Source organism: Pteropus medius, unplaced genomic scaffold, assembly GCF_902729225.1.
Source record: "Pteropus medius unplaced genomic scaffold, Ma_sr-lr_union100, whole genome shotgun sequence".
NCBI classification, from domain to species: Eukaryota; Metazoa; Chordata; class Mammalia; order Chiroptera; family Pteropodidae; genus Pteropus; species Pteropus medius.
The window spans coordinates 9383301-9398924 of record NW_024340692.1 but is presented as its reverse complement, the minus strand read 5'-3'; the positions used below and the strand labels follow the sequence as shown (position 1 = coordinate 9398924).

Below are 15624 nucleotides of genomic sequence, written 5' to 3'. Positions count from 1 at the left end.
TCTTGGCTTCTATGACCAAAAAAGAGACTGGTTAAGAGAAAGTAAGGCTATGTTTCCAAAGAATTGTTACAAAGTCTTTTAGCTTCTATCCCTCCACCATTCCCTTACTGTTTGTTACAGCTCTGCAGAAACATTAAACTGAGCCTTTAACCCTTGCTTTGAGAGCTAGGGAGAAAATAAAGAGGGATGGTGGTGGGGGGCAGGTGTCAGGTAATGGCCTAATATTGTATCTACTACTCTGACACTCTTCCCCACTAGATTGTCAGGGGTGAGTCTGGAGAGCCTCATCTGCCCCTAAATCTCTTTCAGTGATTTCTAACAGGTTGTTCTGATATGTACTTATCAGTGTTAATATCATGTGACATTTGATTGGCTTGATCCCTGATAAAATTCAAGAGAACTATAACAAAGCAAAAAGGCAGTAGGAAAGATGCCAAGAGGAGACTATGTAGTGCTTTTGCACGCTCCCCTCCCACCACTGGTCCCGGATTTCCTTCAGGCCTCCCTCATGCCCATTTCAGCCATGCTAACAGACACATTTGCTCTGCTGTGAGTATGGAGCTGTAGAACATCAGACATCCAGTTTGCTGCGGACAGCCCAGTCTATATCTGTTGCCCCATTAAGAGCATCTCAATTCACTCTCATAGCATCCTGTTTGGATCTTAAATTAGATGATCACCCTACTGAGCCTCCTCTTAGTGACATATTGCCACTCTTTAATTCTTCTCATATAGCTATGTGGTGAAAATGGCTGAAGACAGAAAATGTCAGAAAAATCTCCCTGAGGAAATTTGAGAGATGTGGTGGAGCTGCCAGTACTCAATTTGTTTCCACAGATGTGTATTTCTCCACATTGGGCAAGTACAAAATCAATGAGTATGCATATTTGTATTAGACAAAAAGCACAGAATTTCCTATCAATTCACTTTCCTTGAGGATATATTTCTGAGACATACTATCTTTCACTTATATCTGGCAGGTACATTCTGTCCTACTAAGATCAACTGGTATTCTCAGCATGTAAATGGTCTACCTTTATTTTTATCACAAATGTAACTCTGCAAATATCAAATGATGTTCCTGATTGATCAAGTACACCAGTGCTGTCCGATGCAGCTAGGTGCAATGACAGAATATTCTATGTCCGTGCTGTTCCTCTATCTGACAGCAACTAGCTACACGTGGCTAATGACCACTTGAAGTGGAGCTAGCACAACTAAGTTTATAGTTATATTTACTTTTAATTAATTAATAAGATTTGGTTTCTTCTGGTTAAAAAAAAAAAAAGATATAAAGATCTGTCTTCTGTTTTTTCCCTTGAGTCTTAATGAGAAAGAGTGGTAGATTCCTCATCAAAGCAGATTGTGTCTGCTATGAAACCTCTCAGAACCAGCCATGCATTGGCCAGCACCCCATTCCTGGCAATATGACAAGGACAGTGTTAAGTACAGAAAGAAATGATATTGGCCTCCAGAGAGCGAGGCAGAAGGGCTAGCTGGGACAGCAAAGTCTCTTAAGTTCCTCAGCAAAACAACATGAGGGTTTAATGCCCTTTCTAGCGCCTTTGGAAAAATTCCCATTCATTCTCTGAGAAATGGTTATCCCTGTGAAAAATAGGCCATCATGGCCCATTTTACAGACAGAAATGTGTTCTCATCTACGGGTATGGAAACGGTGTGATGTGTCACTCTGGTAACTCGATAATCCAAAAATAAAAAGTCTTATGCTTAAAATATCTAAAAAAATAATTTATTTCTCCTTTATCTATAAGTAATTCTATGTTCATATAGCCTGTGGATGCAAGCTTTTATCTATCTTTTTCTTACTCCATTATTTTTCTTAATTCTAGTTGGAAAGAACATTACTATTATAAAATCATACTACAACATTTTACGTCTTCTCTTTTAAATATTAAAGACTATTTTAAAAACGTACACAATCAGAAATGGTAACAGGCTTTTAAAAATACATTTATTAAAAGCTGTTAATCATATTTATATTTCTTTTACTTAGTATAGTTTTTTAGTATGAACAACAGTCACTAAATGACTAGTTTGATATACCCCTGAAAAGGCACTATCATTTTTTAAATGCCTTGAAATAAAATATTATTCAAAATGAGGCCATTCAGAAGATGCATATTTTTTAAAATTTCTCATAGAAACTAACCATCTGTACAATAATCCATTGTCTGCTCTACCGAGGTGATTTATTAAGGATAATGAAGCATATGATTTAATAGCTGCCGAAAATCCTTTTTCAAGTAGGATGGGTATAAATAATACAAAAAGATGGTCCAATAATAGCCAAATCCTAACCTAAGAACTATTCTATATGCCAGGTCACAGGAAATTAGATGAGCTCAATTAACTGTAGAGTATGTGAAGTGTGGCTAGACAGCTAAGGCTCTAACTACCCTCTCTTATTCTAGTAGTGATGATGATGATGATGATGATGATGATGACGATGATGATTTAGTAAAACCTGTATGCTCCACTATCATGGTGTAATTTGAGTAGCATTTTTCCACATGATAACACAAAGCTGTCCAATTGGAAATGAACATTTTGCCAGCTAGCACAAATTTTCCAAAATCTTAAAAATCCAGGTATCTATTTATCAGTGCAAATTGTCCTTAACAGTGTTTTGCTCGCCCTTATATTTTCGTAATGCCTTGTATTTAGCAGAGTTTTAATGTATGGAACTTTAAAGAATTAATAAATAAGTGGGAGAACAAGTGAGCGAGTGAATAAAATGAAGTCTCTAAAATCCTTGCAGAGGAAAAAAAAAAAAAAAACTGCCGTTCTATATCCCTGTGAGACCTAGTACTAACATTTACCATCACTTAGACTTTTGAGTTTTGATGGCCAATTGTCAAGAGGTTATTTCCTTTGGTGGCAAAGGTTTCCTTAGGCCAGCTTCTTATAAAGCATGGGAGGAAAACCCTGCAAAATCATACACACTGTTTAAATGAAAAGTGTTCAAACATTAGCTCTTATTTGCAAACTGACACACTCCTCTCCTGGCTATCTCTGTTAATATTCAAGTCTTTACAAGGCCTTATGAAATCAGTGAGGCAAATTTCTGATGACAGGAAATACAAGCCGTTATATACGCCAGCTGTTTGGCATGAAAAGATTGCCTGGCTGTGCCTTACAGACATGGCACGGTCATTCATTGATAAGCTGACACAGCCAGTCCTGTCCCCATGCCACCTAGCCAGTTCATCTAAAATCAGATTAGATGTTACAAATCCTAGTGTTCAAGTAATACTGGGCTGCAGAAAATTTTCATGGCTCAACATAAACAAGGGGCCTATGTGTGAGACATATGTCACCTTCCAAAAAATGTATGCTTCACCAGGCGCATTCACCACCAGCATATTTCCACACTGCAGGGCTTAACACTCTTGTTCTTGTGAGCCTGGCTTGCCAAAACTGAGATCAATTTTATGAGATACCATTAGTCTCTGTTAGGGCAGTCATTTGAATAACAACAGATTGGCAAGTATAAAACTAAGGCACCTGTTGTACATTTGGCAGCCTGGATGAGGCCTCTTAAAACGAAAACAAATACGAGCTATAATCATGCCAGGCAATGGCTTTTGGTTCAGTAATGACCATGTGTCAGAATTAAGTGCATCTGGGAATTCCTACCACAGCCAGATGTAAAGGCAGATTTGTCTTGTCTGGTGGCATATGAGTAGATATTCACAGTATACTCAGATTTGGCTTTGCCTTGGTTTGGTAGGGAACTAGGTAAGTGGAACTTAGCTCAAATAAAATAAAATAAATTACTGAGGACCACTGACAATATTACCGTATAATGTAGAGTTAAATATTAAACATATGGGTTATAAAATTTGAGCCATAAACTAATTTACCTTTGATTTTTCTGAGCACGCTGATTCGTTCTTGAACAAATCAACAACATGCCAATATTGCTACTACACTGATCCAGGCCATGGGGTTATGGGAAGAAGACATGGTCTTGGCTTCGAGGACTTTGTAATGAAATCAGACAATAAATAAGCAATCACGATGCATTATGATAGAAGCTATATGTGGAATGTATTCAGGGATCTTGTAGTGCATAATAGGAGGCCAAGCTTAGGAGAATGGGAAGTTTTCCTGGAAGTCAGCTAAGGTATGTGACCTGAAGGAAGATGTGAGTCAGGCAAAAATGGAAGAGGAAAGGACTTTCCACATGAAAGGAGAGAAAGCATGTTCAAAATTAAAGATGGAAAGCTCAAAGCACCTGGGAAACTGTAAATACTTTAGTATGGCTGGAATGTATATGTGATGGGGGTGTGGACAGAGGGGAGGGGAAAATGCATATGAGAACAGTAAGGTGGCAAAAGACAAGGAAAGGGGAAGAACATCATGGGCCAGATGACTTTTGCTGATTTGTTCAAGCTTTATATAGAGGGAATGGAGAGTCATTAGAATATTTAAAAGACAGCAATGATCAGACTTGAGTTTCCTAAAGATCTTGCTAGCCGCAAAGCAGAGAAATGACTATAGTGAGTTCCCAACTAAACACAGAGGCTGCAAACCAGGCAGAAAATGAATTATGGGGGCCTTGCCAAAAGACGCCACCTAACATATTAAAAGGCAGTGAATAATTTTATTGAAAGAAAATTAATACTTATTTTGGTATACTTGAAATAACAAGAGGTTGTTTAGAGAAAACAGATTTTAAATAATAAATTTAAAATCGAAATTTAAATTATGTATTTCCTATTTTTGGTAAAAATACATAGAATTCAAGTTGAGTCTAGATAACAGTAAAAATCGGATGCAAATAAACTTAGGCGATCATTTCTTAAAGTAGAAATGAATATGCATAACATATTCAATTGAATATGCATAACGAGTTATTAAACTTGTCATTCTTAATTTATAACTATTATCATCAAAAACCATTTATTTAGACCCAACTGTGGAAGAATCCTCAATACACATTACCCAAAGAAGGGAGTACACCCTGTTCCCGGCTTCTTGGTTCTGTTTATAGGTTAACTCACAGGAAAATATGGCTAAAAAGGATGGTATATGCATGTGAGAAGCAATCTAGAAACCTGAGCAAAGAAGATGTAACTATTGACATACTATATGAGCCATAAAACACCAAGGTATTTTCCACATAACTTTATTTTATGTACCATGTCTGATTTAAAACTTTAGGGTGTCTCGTTGGAGGAAAAATAATTTTCCAAATCATCACGCAAATGTAACATCTTGTATTGTATTATTTATAAAACCATAATTAATTAGAAATAGATCTCTGAGCCTTATAAAAAAAGAAAAAAGCTAAACCTTTATAAAATATGTTAAATGGGAAAAAAAGCTTACCAAATCATCCGTTATTGATAACAAAATTAACAGGTGAGCAATGAAAATAGAGCATTTTAGAAGACATTATAATTGAAAATTTTTCCCAGATAAAATTGTATGTGGCAGGCTGCCAATAAATAGAATGCATACATATCAGCCCTTGGCATAATTTCATTTCTTTGATGGGAGGCTCTTTTTCAGATATCCCTGCTGGTTCAACATTTCTCTTTGTAAAAATACCTTTGATTCCTTATCTGTTGGGCAGCCTTTGTGTGTTTAAAAACTATTCTTGGTGGGAATAGTTCATTTAACCACTTATGCTCCAGCACAGACCCCAGAGCTCAGGCAATCTTGTCACTGGCCTGAAATCACATAATTTTAGAGCTAGAAGGCAACTGCTGAAAAGAGATCATGTAGTCTAAACTGCTTTAAAAAAAAAAAAAAAAAAAAATCAGTGCCTCCAGTCCCAAACTGAGCAAGGAATAGAAAAGATTCTTCAGAAATGGTAGGCAGCAACCTACATAATACTTAAGATTCTTCCTGAACTTGGGTATAGAACACATGTCATCAGGTATACTTGCCTAGTATACGTGAAATAATTCAAAAACAAAAACTATGCCAGATAAAAGAGTATAGTGAAGCGTTAAGTGTGGAGTAGATAAAAGTTGAGATTACTAGACTTAAAATCTTGGCTTTAAGTTCCATCTTTATTATACGTACTGTGAAATATTGGGAAAATTACTTCACCTCTCTATGAACCAACTTCTTCTTGAATAAACTGGTGATAATAAAAACATCTGACGTACACAGAGTTACTTTCGAGATTAAACATGACAATGAAGGTAAAGCACTATGCCAAATGCCTGGCATAGTAAGTGCTCAGTAAATTTTGGCAACTATCACTATTAAGACTTTACACATCAGTCACTGCTACTGAACTTCTAATATCAAGAAGATTAAAGGAAATGTGTTTTTTACCTAACTCAGCATCCCGAGCATCATCAGAAATTTCAAATGAATAATTATTCCTCACAATTATGATTTCAATTAACTTCAACTCATACTAAATTCAAAGAAAAGGGCATTGCATTCGAGCTGAGAATTAAAATATGAGAGAATAATTAGGAAGATTTCAATGAACACAAGTTAAGAAAGATGGTAAGGAAAGAAAGGAGATTCCAGGAACAGTACTGGTGGAACTAGAGGTACCCGAGGGCAGAGTTCTCCCTGAAGACAGTGGCTCTGATATTGAAGGTGGACAGAGTACCTGGGGCTATGGAGAGAGAACAAGTTTTAAGATTAGACTGCAAAGCAATCTGACCATTGTGCTGAGGATTTAGCACTCGAGTGTGCAGACTTAAGGTTTACGTTTCAGAAAGCAAACGTTTTTAGGAAGAGAAAAGAGAAATCACAAAGACCACATACGAATCTAGTCATGGTGTGCTGAGCATCTAAACAACTTGGTAACAGGGTAGAGATGGAAAGGAAGTGATAAAGTTATGAGATTACAGGAATAAAATCTACAGAATTGGAGTGAATGAAAGAAAAGGAGATAAAAGATGACACCAAAGTTTCTAGTACAGAAATAAATCAGATGATGAGATACTGAAAAAAAAGTAGATACTAGTACGGGTAAAAGATAATATTTAGGTTTACAAAATGCAGAGTTTGAGATACAGGCGAGCCATCTATTTCTCAACCATCTAATGAGGAGATACAAAATTCAGGTCTGGAACTCCACAGAGAAGCTAGGAAATTTAGTCTGAGGGTTACTTATGCAGAAATTATTTATTCTATGAGAAGTGTATAGGAATATCTCAGTCAACAATATAGACAGTGACCTGAACCGGGCCATAAATAAAAAAAGACAATAAGAGTTTAGGATGGAGATAAAGACATAGAGGTCCAAACATCAAAGGAAGAGGAAACAATGTTGATGAGGAAATTGAGGGTCAAAGAAGGAACTCTAAGAGAACAGCTTCTATCTATGGGATATTTGCAATGGCTGATGTGTCCCCCACCCCCAAATTATTCCTCTAGGAAAATATTATAATTCCCTCCTTCTCCCACCCCCAGGGGAAAAAGTAAAAATTATTACTTGACCAGTAACGGGATTTAGAATATTTAAGAGATTTCCAATAGAGTACTATTGTTCCCAATTAGCCAAATAATCATGACGGATCCATTTAAAATAAGATATAACACCATGTATCTAAAAATCACACTGAACTATTTCAACCAGAAATATTCAAAACTGGTAGCCCTCTTAAGAGGTTCCCTCTTAAAATCCTTTAATAACATTTCAATTAAGTTACTATTATGAGTAGTTTGAATATGTTTTCACAGGGAGGTCAGGGTCTGCTTGTGCAGTTAAGAAACCATTAGTGCATGCTCAGTATGTCTCTTTAGTTGAGGTGGAGCAATAAGAAGAGGGGTAGGGTAAAAAATTATTTTAAACATTGAAAACAAATGTCTTTTTGACCTATAATAGGACATTGGATCATCATGAGATGTGTCTAGTCTAATTTTTCCCTGTGAAATTGTACTGGAGTATCGTAGGGAGAGACAGAAGGCAGTAAATTCCTATCCTCCATCAATACATTTGACCTCGGAGCAAACCCCACAACTGGCTACAGACATCCACCATCCATCATTGCTCTTGAAACCCGATCTTACAGGAAAGGACAGCTGCACTAGGCAAAGAGCTAAGGAGCTTTCTAAGATGCACTACCATTAAAGAGAGAAAAAAAGCAATTCTTTGGGTTCAGTATTTTAATTAACTGCTTTTCTAAACATTTCTTTTCCCAGACTGCACTCCACATCGACTATCATCAGGAATCTATCAATACATTTTTTGACTTTCAAGCAAAATGCTCTTTTCACACATTCTAGGTAAAATCATTTCTAGCTTTCGCTTTAAAAGCATCTGAGATAAATAGTGCACTATGGCATACTGATGTGTGCAGATTTCAAAAACATAACTGGAAGGAAGAGGCAGATCCAGCACCTGTAGTAATTACAGCATGTACACAACAGAGTACAAAGAGGGAAAATGTACACAAAACACATTAGACAAATCTAAATCTTCAAATCAGGTAGCAATAATTTATAGCAGGTAGCTAAAGATAGCAGAACTACATCACAGAAACTAGTGTTATTAAATATAGCATGTTCATTATATCAGTTCTACATCCAGAATTTTTTTATTTAAAATAAAAAATAAGACAAAGTCGTATTATCTTATTGGATCTTCATCACAACTATGATTATTCTCTCCATTTTACAGATGGTGAAGCTGAGCCCCTGAAATGTTATATAACTTCTCCCAAGATTCCACAGGTAATAAGTGACTAAGCTAAGGCATAAATTTAGTTACATCTTCTTCCTGCGTTCTTTTCACTGTAGAAAGAAAGAAAGAGAGAGAGAGAGAGGAAGAAAGAAAGAAAGAAAGAAGGAAGGTTGATCAAGATTTTGCAATCTTTAGTATTATCATTATATACGTTATATATCTGCATCATTAAATAAGATTAAATGATAACTGTTTATAGAATCAGCACTAATACAAATCTTTTAGTTAACGAAAGGAGTCTGTTTACTGAAGCTTGTTACTTGTGACCCAGTGATTACAGATAACCATTTTATATATTTGAATGTACAATTTCTCCTTATCTCAAAGCAGTACTGAGACGTGCTATTTTCTAAATGCAATTCACAGATCTCAATTTAGTTAACTACTGCTACATTAAAGAATATAGCTTGAGGGCTGCTTAAAAAAAGATAATTAAGAATTTATAAATTCAATCACTCTCATGAAATTGACAGAGTTAAGATATTTAAATCCAGTAAACAGCAATGTGGTAAAGGTCACGACACTCCTGACATAGTTATCTGAATGTCAAAGTTAAAGAGTGTTTCTGGTCAGTGAATTCAAAGAACTGGGAAAAAGCCTCGCCCCAGATGGCTGCTTTTGCTCTTGTATTTTGTTATAAAAGCTGAAGGAGCAAAGAGGAGTCTGCCACCTGAGAGCGGCCACTTGCAAAGGAAGGCATGGCGGGATTGCTGCAGGTGGGGAGCGAGGAACATCTAAGTTATCTCAATACGATCTGGATACTGGTACACCTGACCTGCAGGATATAGATAGAATCGGTTTCCAAATTGTCATTTCTTTCATTTAATGTACTAATCTATTACACATAGGGATTTGACTTTGGGGCCAGCAGAGGTTGAAAAGCCAAAAAAAGTTGGCTTTGTTGTTGTTGTTGCCGGTAATTTTATTAAAGCTATAGAGCAACTGACAAGGGCAAGTACTGATATAATCCCATTAAATATACATCAGCATCAAATAGAAAATAATGGTCAGAAAGACAGTGAATGAATTATTTTAAGAGGAAGGAGGCAGAACATTGCAGGCATTATTTTAGTCAATTTTTCCCCAATGGCGCGATGCCTTGAAAAGTGTGGCAGTGTATATGGGCATAATACTTAAATGTCTTTCATGTCTAAGTCTTAAAAAATATTTTGTAAATAAAATTTTAAGAGAAAAAAGTGCAAACTGTTGATTACATCCAAGCATATGGGTAATTCATTTAAGGGGCAATGAGGGGCATAGGCCTTGAATCTAGTTTTGTGAAATACGTCCTCTAAGAATTCTATTTCATTAATGCCTCAGTCTAGCACCACTGTCATGACTTTATTATTTAGGTTACGTTAGGTCTGAGACTGCCAGAGCACACAGCATTTGCTCTTTGCCCTCCCCAAGACTTATGACGCAAAGAAAATGCTGAACTTTTACATCTGAGGTAATAATTTCATATAATGAACAATCAGTAAGCACAAGCCACATATTCTTTTAGCTATCTTTCTTAAGGGCTTAATTGTGGAGAGCTGAAACACATTTAAAAAAAAAAAAAAAGGAGGAGATTGGGGGATTTGGACACTTCAATTGTCAAGCCAAGCGTGACATTTTAATAAGTGTTACCAAATACTAATTAGAAGCAAATGCGATTACCCATATAGAAAACACATCTGCAAACAAACCTATCTTTTGGTAGAAATGTCGCTGTGCTATGAAATTACAGAAGCTTAAACAAGTAATATTTGTTGGAATGAAATTTACTGACAAATCCCTTCTAAGCAATCTTCTTCCACATTATCAGATTTCTTCAGTTGATGTGTTACATACGAATCTTCAATCTTGTAGTTCACAGAAATCACAACTCAACTCCTCTCTTTGCTCCTTCTTGGCAAATCATTGACAATATAAAAAGAAATGTTTTTAAACACTGACTTTGCTTAAGGCTTCAAGTTGCCTTTGTGCCATCACAAGTAAGTAGCTTTCCTAAAACATTTTTTCAAAGAAACCAAACAGTACAAAGAAAAGCTACTCAGAGTAAATCTAGCTTGAAATATAATTCATTTACTCACACTAAACTTTTCAACCAAAAATACTGGCCCGTTAAGAAAATTTAAAAAAATAATAATAATACATTATTTGAATACTCTGGAAAAGAGAATAATTATAACTTTATATTTAGCACTGCATGTATCTGTGCTTATAGTATGAATCCTAAAACTATATTTTGTGGCCACAAAGCTGAATACACTACATCAAAGGTAAAGTTTATTATCAAGATTCCCAGAAACTTCTGGGAATTAAAAAGGCATCTATGACCAAAGGTTAAATATATAGCTTTAAAGACATGAGCCTAAAAGTTTGATGTTCTCAGGATCATAAATTAGAGCATACACATACCTCAAATCTCAAACTTCCCACAAATACACACTGAATCTAAAGAAGGGTAGTTTTAAAGCAAAATCACATTAAGAAAGCCACCTCTCCTGAAATGGCATTTTTCACATGTGGTCGTGTTAATGAATTCTTATTTATCCATAGAATCCTTTTAAAAATAGAATTGTTCAGTGGCTTGATAAATCAAGTTTGGTCTGAAGGAAATCCAATATGCAAATACTTTAAGTGTGCTGTTTTACAAATAGTCATCCTTGTCAGTTTGAAAAACTGAAAATCAACAAAAGAACAGTGTAAGTATACTTGACCTTATTGCCTAATGTCTATCAAGACTGCCATGGCTGGTCGATTTCAAATTTGTGAAACTGACACTTAAAAATGTATAGTGCATCTTTAGTCCAGGTCCCTCAGGTGCTGACTAAACTGTAGTCACAGCCTCAGATTCTCCTTCCATACCAACTTGCACAGCACTTACAAAGCTAGCTTAATCACACCATCAATCTATGACTATATTTTCCTTAAAGTAATTCTGCTTCATTTATCTTTCAACCCTACATTATGCAAATAACATTCTTTATCAGTTCAATAAAGAAAAGTTATTAATGTTCCTACTTGTTTATCCTTGACATACACTGAGAAACGGTGATTACATATGGATTTGCACAAACAGCTCTTCTATGTTTCATGCTCTATATGAAAAATCATCCTTACACTTCTATAGTTTCAGAAAAGTTCTAAATAACATTCTTAAAAAACACTACATTCAATGTCTTTGACTAACATCGGAGCATGAGTTAATAGGTTAAAAAAGACAAAACAAAAACTTAGGGGACTGACTACTTGAATTTCTCTTTAATGTCTCTCTAGGAAGGGTTTACATATGCCATACAAGGGTATCTCCTGGATATAAGAACAGTTATACAGGCCCCTAGTGGCTTAGCAAATAGCAGCAGATGAGGGGATTCCGATTCTTAGTTCTGGACTTTGAGATATGCTGGCTTTAAATGAATGTCAATCTTAAAAGACAAATCAAATCATTGCATTTAATACATTAAGCAGTTTTACTTTCATGGTTATCTATGAAATACATACATATTAAAGCAGATAATGGCATTTCGTTTCTTTAATAACTACAACTGCACTGGTCCAAGAAGAATTTGTGTTATATAACCTCTACGAAAAATATTTAATTCATCCACCTCTTTACATGTCATCACAAAAGTAATATATAGTACTCATACATATATATATATTGAAATATATTCGAGAGATATTTTGCCTCTTTGAATCTCATTCCTATCATACTATTATTACTGAGGGCTTTAAGAATAAATTATTTCTATATAAAGTGCTCATTCTTTAAAATGAAGTATAGATACAAACTGAATGCCATTTTTATAGTAGTAGAAGTCTAAATGTGTTTCCCAACAACAGCCAGTGATAAAACTCACACTGGAGTGTACCTATTTTAAAAGATCTATAATTAATAACACCCTTTAATCCTCATCCCCTTGCTGTCTTTCTTTTACAAAAGAAAATTCCAGGCAGGCACATTTACAGCTTTTAGCAGTTTTTAACTGGACACAATCTGACAGCTGAATTCATGAAACTGACCAGCTTGTCAATTTCACACTTTGAAAGTACAATAATAGCTGATAACATGAGGGTGAATTTAAGAAATCTGTCACAGAATTGCTAGCTCCATTGAAAAGCAAAATACCAGTACATAATAGTGGGAGGGGGGAAGTAAGAAAATTTCTATTGTCCATTTAGGATGTCCGTTTCAAGAATTTGGACATCAAGCATTGAAAATTTATCATTTCATTATTACATCAAAAAAATAATATCTATCTGTGGCATATAACAGACTGTTTTCAAAGTAAGTATAATATTTACTAAGCATTATCGTGGATATTATATTATCAACGGAACATAATCTTTAAGTTGTTATCATCTAAATATTCCTTTAAATCAGAATATTTCAAGTCGGTACAACACTCTGGTTTTACTTAAGTTGAATGGTGGGTGTGTACTCTTAGAAACAGAGATAGAATAGCCAACATGTTCAGAAGTATCAATGGTAGGACCAACTCCCCATATGTGTGCTACAGGATGGTTGGGAAGAACACACGAAAGGTAAAGGTCCACGTCTGTAGATCTGGAAGTCCAACAGCAAATCGATCTCAAGTCACAAGCAGTTATCAGTGTCTGAGAGGCTCGAAATGTGTGCGTTACGCTCGGAGTCCCGGGCACTGTGTCCCGGGCATGTAAAAGCGGGGGCGGGGGGAACTTTAAGAGAAAATACAGGGGGAGCAATCCCTCGGGAATCCTCCTGGATGCATAGGGCACAAATTGTAGACTGGTCTGGGAAATCACTAAGAATTTTAGAAAACAGAGGAGACATTTGGTAAGTAGAGTACTGGGAGGCGAGCTGGAAACAATACAAGTGGATTGTGATAGTCCGGGTTTTGGAGAATGAAACTACTATTCGAAATCCTGGTACACCCAATTAATGAAAGCCAAGTTCACTCTTAGTGCTCAAGATTTTTTGTTTAAGTATACGAAAACTGACTTCATTTGTAAATGCTTCTAAGTGAAAATCAATCTCTTAGATAAACAATGCAAGTTTTCTACATGACTATAAAACAGTTAAGATAAATCTATAGAAAAACAAAGACCCTTTGGATTTGCCCGTGGCTTTCTTTTTAAATTGTTTCCTACAACTGGGACTTTTCATTATAAATTCTGTGTTCCCTCCCATAAGGAATAGTGTGTAAGCACAGCAGATTCCCCTAGCAGAACTACGAGCTTTGATTCGGCCATGGAAAGGTCTCCAAAACAATCCCCCTCCTCTATTGCAGCCGCGTAGACTTTGATTCTTGCTATTTCTCCTTCTCCCCACTAGTTCAGAGGAAGGAAAGAAAGAAATTTTTTAAAAAAAAAAAGTCGCCCCCTCACCGTAACCAGCCCTCCTTAAAACAGTAATCATTGCCTCTTTAAAAAGAAGGCAGCGGCAGAATCCCTGGGTAGGGTCGGTTTGTCCCAGCTTCCCACCATTTCCCCAATACTACGTCCGCAGCAGGAGGAGAGAGCGGGGGTCGCACAAATATACACACTCAAACACTCTTATTCTCTAAAATTGCCACTTTCCCTGGTCTGAGGTTTAAAGCGAGAGGCGAACCGTGCAGGGGAGGACCTCTGCCCAAGGAGGTTCAGAAGAGCAAACTGTGCGCTTCGGTGCCGGGGCGCTGGGCTCGCGGACGCGAGAGTGTGCAGCTCCAGCCGGGAGGCGCGGGCTACCGAAGCCAGGCTCGGGGCAAGCCCCGGGCGTAGAGAGGAGAGGACGCAGGGGGGCGGACCGGGTCAGCTCGGGGGACTTACCTGGTCATGTTGGCTCCGGCCAGCCGCTGCCACCGCCTCCCGCGCCGCCACCAGCACTTTCCTCCAGCGCCTTCGCGTCCCGCCACGGCCGCCCAGCCCGCGCCTGCCCAAGCCACCGCCTCCGGGCGGCCAATTTAATCCCGCGGAGCTGCGGCCGACGCCGCGGGAGCCCCCCTCGTCGCTGCCGCCGCCCGGCCCTCGTGCGGCCAGCCCAGTCCAGAGCGAGGAAGTGAAGGAGAGTCAGCGAGTGAGTCCAAAAACCCGAAATCCAGCATCCAAAGGAGCGCGTCCCCCCGCCCTCCCTCCACCCCTACTCCCTTCTTCTCCTCCTCCTCCGCCCCCTCCGCCTCCTCTTCCCGGGCCGTCCTCCTGGCCCTTCTGAGCCCGCGGCTTCCGCGGCGGTTTCTTCTCCTCTCGCTCCTCCTGCTTGCCCAGCGCTCGCTTCCCCGGCTGCCGCCGCCGCTGTGTGTCTCCTCTCCCTCTTCCTGCTCTTCCTCCTCCTCCCGCGCCTCGCTGCTCCACCGCTCGCGGCTGGGGGGTCCGGGGCCGCGTCTCCTCTCCTCCCTCCGCCTCTCTTATTTCTCCTTCCTGCTGCTGCTTTTAAAGAGAATTCTTTGGCCGCAAATAGCAAGTCGGCTGTCCCCCTCAGCGCCTCCCTCCCCTTCTCTTCTTCCCCCCAAAAGTGAAGTGCACGCAAGAGGTAACCAGAAACTGAGGCCGGCGGGGGGCGAGGAGGAGAGGCGGGGAGAGGGGGCGAGGCGACGCCTCCAGACCGACCCGAGCGGAGTCAAGGCCGGGAGGTGGGATGGCGAGTCCAGCCCAGTCTTTGGACCTGGCGTGAACCTGGTGATTATGGTTGGAGGCGAGGTGGTTTGGTGGGGAAATTAAAAGAAAAAGCTTAGAAAGTGATTGGAAAAGCTTCTCTCTTTGTTTCCTTGTCTGGGTGATTTCAAAAATCCTCGTAACATACCAGGGATCCCATGGAATCGCGGTGCCCGGCACGGGGGGGGTTGTGTGTGCGCGCTGCCTGCGCAAGAGTGTGAGTGTGGGTGCGCCCGTGCTCGGGGAGAGCCAGGCCCGCTGCGCCCGCTGGCAAATCCCTGAGTCTGGACCACTGACCCACTGAAAGGGCCGGAGAGCTGGATGAAGGAGGGGCAGGA

The 15624-nt window shown here is 38.7% G+C and overlaps 2 protein-coding genes across 20 annotated transcripts in view; one reads left to right on the top strand and one right to left on the bottom strand.

Moving 5' to 3' along the window:
* PTPRD (protein tyrosine phosphatase receptor type D) overlaps positions 1-14594 on the bottom strand; it is a 467045-nt gene extending 452451 nt beyond the window's left edge. For all 19 annotated transcript variants that reach the window (XM_039877795.1, XM_039878308.1, XM_039878028.1 and 16 more), the window contains exon 1: positions 14465-14594. The gene's annotated coding sequence lies outside the window, so the exon portion shown is untranslated. The remainder of the gene's footprint in view (positions 1-14464) is intronic.
* Positions 13196-15624, top strand: part of LOC120604204 (uncharacterized protein C11orf96-like) — a 9106-nt gene continuing 6677 nt past the window's right edge. Inside the window, exons 1-2 of the mRNA XM_039864920.1 lie at positions 13196-13346; positions 14245-14711. Of these exons, the coding sequence (XP_039720854.1) occupies positions 13196-13346; positions 14245-14711 (618 nt within the window). The remainder of the gene's footprint in view (positions 13347-14244; positions 14712-15624) is intronic.